At 42.9% G+C, this 4716-nt stretch overlaps 1 protein-coding gene across 1 annotated transcript; it reads right to left on the bottom strand.

Annotated features, from left to right (window-relative positions):
- Window positions 1-3148: 3148 nt before the first annotated feature.
- LOC141713999 (uncharacterized) lies at window positions 3149-3895 on the bottom strand. The gene is made up of 3 exons (XM_074517549.1): window positions 3818-3895; window positions 3505-3684; window positions 3149-3394 (listed from the first exon to the last, which is right to left on the bottom strand). The coding sequence occupies exons 1-3, from the start codon at window positions 3893-3895 to the stop codon at window positions 3149-3151; spliced, it is 504 nt and encodes a 167-aa protein (XP_074373650.1).
- Window positions 3896-4716: the final 821 nt, after the last annotated feature.

Genomic DNA, 4716 nt, shown 5'->3' with positions numbered 1-4716 from the left:
CCATCCTAATGATCACTTCCCATATCCTAGCGCTCACCCTTTATAGCAGAATACATGGACCTCATCCTTGATAGGACAGGCCTTCCTAGCCTAGGACGCGCCCTAAAATAATTAATCATGGGCCATTCCAATTATAGGGGATACTCAGGTCCTTCATTATTTGTTTGTTTGTTTCCTCTATACTGCCTCCTCCCATCCTTTTATATTAGACGGGCCCTCAATATTTATTTGGTTTTCTTGACAACTGGAAGACGAGGGCACGTCCTCTCCTTTTCATCCTTTTAAGGAATTTTGCACCAAGTTAGGGATCTACTCTCCTCCTCTTATTTCTTTCATACCAGACTTCCCGGACGCACACAGAACTCTTCACTTTTTGGAGCTAGAGGCGCGCCTTATTATAGAATTCAAAGTTAGCGATATTATGGAAGAATCATCAGATGACTCCTAAGACCACGTCACTTTGAGTCAAAGGAGGGGAAAATAGAAGCTGATCCAAAAAGATAGATCCCCAGCTCCTGTTAACACAGAGTTAGATGACGATGATTGGTTGGAAAGGTTGAATGCCGATACGTATAGGGGCGTTGAAATCAGTGTGAATGTAGGGGTAGGGCCTTCTAAAGTTTCCTATAAGGCCATTCCCCCAAGTCCTTCTCTATAGCAATCTCAGGGCACACCCTTTTCCCAACAATCAGAGGGCGCGTCTGAAGAAAACTCCTCGCCTCTCCGTGATGAGAGCAACTTTTTTGATGAGGACACCCTTCAGTTCTCTACTTCTTCTGATCCTTCTTCCATCCCTTTTCAATACTGAGAAGTTTCTGATAGTGAGTTGGACTTTGATTGGAATGAATTCGAGCCATGCACCAAAGCTGTGAAGAAACGCTTCTAGGAAAGAGCATGGCAAGCTATTCTGTGTTGGACTCCCTTCAGCCTGCTCAGATAACCAGTTAGGGTGGCTCATGAAGTATTATGATATAGAAGGTATATGGGCGCGCCCTCTCAGCATGATGTGGCCCCATATTTTTAACTATGGAAAGAACTTTAGGATTCCCAGAATGGTGACCAGCCCTAAGCTGGTTTTACTTGGAGTGGGCGCGCCTCTGCACCCCTTTCTTAGGGAGGTGATCGAGCTTTATGATGTAGCTCCACTCCAACTTTCTCCCAACAGCTACAAATTTGTCCTCGCTTTGTTCATCCTTTACACGGATTTAGGCTTTCCCCAGCCCACAATGGCCGAGGTGAGTCATTTTTTTAGCCTAAGGAAATCTGACCACGGGTATTATTACTTGGTGGCCGATAAACAGCACAATAAAAATGGTTTTCTTCCGGGAAACTTAGCCATTAGAAGGGCTGGGAAGAAAACTTCTTCTACTTTTATGATGTTCCAAGGATAAGGATTCAGTTCAATACATCCCCAAGTAAGGACGCGCCTTCTCTTTCATTTTTCCCATTTTCATTTTTTACTTAATTCTTATAGCCCTCTTTCTCCTTTAGACAAACCAGTGGTGAAAGCTCTTGAAGGTGCGCCTAAAAGGTGGGCTGAAGCTTTTCTCAGAGTAGCTGCTGAGAAATGGAATTTAAAAAGCTGCCCTAAATTATCTTGGCCCACTAGGCTCTCTTCATGTTACAGATGAAGAAGTGGAGCAGTGGCAAGCCATGAGTTTGGAGGACACCACTAAAGCGTCCATTAAAGCATCTTGCCAATTGTTCATTCATTCTAATCAAGTGGTGGACAAGCTTTTAGAGGAGAAGGCACACCTGGAGAGGCTTCAGGGAGACAATAACATTCTGCAGAATACTCTCAAAGACAAGGATTTCCTCCATTCCAAGGACATCAAAACCAAGGACTCCGAAATAGCTTTCCTCAAGGGTGAAGTCTCAAATTCAATCTCCCAGCTTGAAATTGCCAACAAGAAGGCATAATCTCTTCATGCAGAACTGGCTGAAGCAAAAGCGAGGATAGAATACCTTGCAGATCAGGAAAGGAATGGCTGGCTGGAGGAAGGTAGGATCATCACAGATGAAGCCTTCGCTAATGGTTTTCACTTCTACAGGATAGGGTTCGTGGCGAACGATCCTGAGTATGGCTTTGAGAAGTTTGGCGAAGAAACCGCTGCAGAGATGGCAGAATTCAATTAAGAGTTTGGCAATGAGATCAAAGAAAAAAGGATTGAGCTTGGGTTGGAGGAAGCTGAGGGCACGCCTATTGATGAGCCCGAAAAGGACGTGACTGAAGTTGATCCCTCGACTCCTCTCCAATCCATTCCTCTTACTGGTGAAAATCAGGGCGCGCCCTGATCTGCTTAAATGTTTAAAGCACCTTTGAGCCGAGTCTTCTAATACTTTGAGGAGCCAATGCTCTTTTGATGTTGTGCAAAGTTGTATGACTTATGTTTCGCTACTCCTTGTTTAATGTTTCATTTATCTTTACCTTTCTTATCAAGTAGTTTTCTGCAAAATTTATCTAAGCATCAATACTGAGGGCGCGCCCCTATAAACAAGACAATGAAAAAACTTTCTTTTCAAGGATAGAACTTTAAGGCGCCTCTACCTTTAGGGCGCGCCTAGATTTATTTAGGTTGTTAGCATTTTCCAAACAACCATACACCTTTATTCTTTTGTGTAGAATTTTGAAGGCATATTTTTAGGGCGTGTTTTTGCAACCATGAATTAACAATTTTTTAAAATGGGCGTGACTTACCATAGGGCGCGCCTCTGGTTTCTAAGATTTTCTTAGATAGCAAATTTTACAACTTTCAGTTTAGAAGGCATATCTCCTATAATAATGGAGTTTTTATATCATGGGTATCTTCTGTATCATAAATAACTTTTTCCATATTATGGACTTTGTTATCAGGGCGCGCCCTGAGTTTTTCTCACAGTTTGTAGGCCAAGAAACCAAAATAATTTTGAATCAACTTTTCATTTTTATTGATAATGCGCTCTAGTGCGAGAATTACACCAGTCCCATGGCTACTATGCTTTGTGGGGAAATTATTTAAAATTTTCATCCTTTGCTAGTTCCAAGGTTCATAGTCATGTATACAACCCCCCCCCCTAGGCTATGAGGAATTTATTTGCTACTAGTCTATTACATAGGAACTGATCATAAAAATGAGGGGGCCAAAGTCACATCCTACTGATAATACTTTCATAAATGCTCCACATTCCAAGCTCGGGGAACAAGCTTGCCATCCAAATCTTCCAAGCGATAGGTTCCCTTCCATAGTATAGCCTTGATTTTGTATGGTCCTTCCCAATTGGCTCCAAGCACTCCATGCTGAGCTATTTTGGTGTTTGGCATGACCTTTGGTAACACAAGATCTCCCACCTTGAATGGCACGGACTTTACCTTCTTATTAAAATACCTCACAATTCTCTGCTGATATGCAGCAAGCTTTAATTGAGAGTTCATTAGGGCTTTGTCTAGGAATCCAGGTGGAGCCTTTGGTTTACTTCTGCATCTTCTTCAACAAACAAGTCTCTTCGTATAGATCCGGCACCTACCTCCACGGGAACCATATCCTCGTACCCATAAGTCAGCAAAAATGGGGTCTCTCCTGTGGTTGATCTAGGAGTTATGTTGTAAGACCAAATGACCATGGGCATCTCCTCTGGCCAATCTCCCTTCTTTTCTTCCAACTTATCCTTCAAAGTGTGCTTAATGATTTTGTTTATAGCTTCTGTCTGACCATTGCTTTACGGGTGATAGACCGCGGAAAAATCATTCTTGATGTCCAAGTCTTCACAAAGCTTCCTTAGCTCTTTACTGTCAAACTGATTCCCATTATCCGAGATGAGTTTGTATGGAATACCGAACCTGCAGACTATGGAGTTGAAAATGAAGTCCTTTATCTTCTTTGTCGTGATCGTGGCCAGTGGCATGGTCTCCGCCCATTTAGTAAAGTAATCAACAGCCACCACAGCATATTTCACTCCCCCCATTTGCTTTGGGCAACTCTCCAATGAGATCGATTCCCCACATGGCAAAAGGCCAAGGGCTTGCCAATGAAGTAATAGACGTTGCCGAGGCATTGGAATAATTAGTGAATCGCTGGCAATGGTCACAAGCCCGAACAAACTTGAAGGCATCTTCTTTCATATTTGGCCAGTAATATCCTTTCCTCGGGACTTTTAATGCCAACGAACCACCCCTCGAGTTATTGCCATAAATCCCTTCGTGCACCTCCCTGAGGATATAATTTCCTTCTTCTAGGTCCATGCAGCGTAACAGTGGTTGGTTAAATCCTCTCTTGTATAATACCCCATCATATTCAACATACTTAGCAGCCTGGTAGCGAAGGCGTCGAGCCTGTAGCTTATCTTCTAGCAAAGCTCCCATTCGAATATAGTTATGAATGGGGGTCATCCAATTTTCTCGCGGGATCTCCTGTGTCTGGAACACCCCTACCTCTGGAACACTTGGGATTTCTTGGATTCCCAAAGGAATTTTCCCAAGTTGGATGCTATCCATTTGCGACCCCATATTTGCCAAAGCATCTGCGTTACTTTTTTCTTCCCTTGGAACACCTTCTAGCCTGGCACTTCCAAACTTTTCCAATAGACGCTGCGCACATCTTATACATAACTCTGTCTGAGGTCCCCGGGCTTGGAAACCTCCGTTGACTTGATTTATAACCAACTCAGAGTCTGTTGTGAATATGTTGTGAACTTGATGATTTCATTAACAAAACACCTTAGTAGATTTTACTTAGTGAA

Source organism: Apium graveolens, chromosome 3 (genome assembly GCF_009905375.1).
Source record: "Apium graveolens cultivar Ventura chromosome 3, ASM990537v1, whole genome shotgun sequence".
NCBI classification, from domain to species: domain Eukaryota; kingdom Viridiplantae; phylum Streptophyta; class Magnoliopsida; order Apiales; family Apiaceae; genus Apium; species Apium graveolens.
The sequence above is the reverse complement of the archived record's forward strand: the minus strand, read 5'-3'. Positions and strand labels throughout refer to the sequence as shown.

Excerpts from the sequence above, each read along its gene's own strand:
- LOC141713999 (XM_074517549.1), bottom strand. The coding sequence starts at position 3,895 with ATGGGCGGAGACCATGCCACTGGCCACGATCACGACAAAGAAGATAAA. Across the intron at positions 3,685-3,817 it reads TTCAACTCCATAGTCTGCAG|ACAGAAGCTATAAACAAAAT; the intron begins GTTCGGTATTCC and ends AGCAATGGTCAG. Across the intron at positions 3,395-3,504 it reads AGGATATGGTTCCCGTGGAG|CTTGCTGCATATCAGCAGAG; the intron begins GTAGGTGCCGGA and ends TCTCAATTAAAG.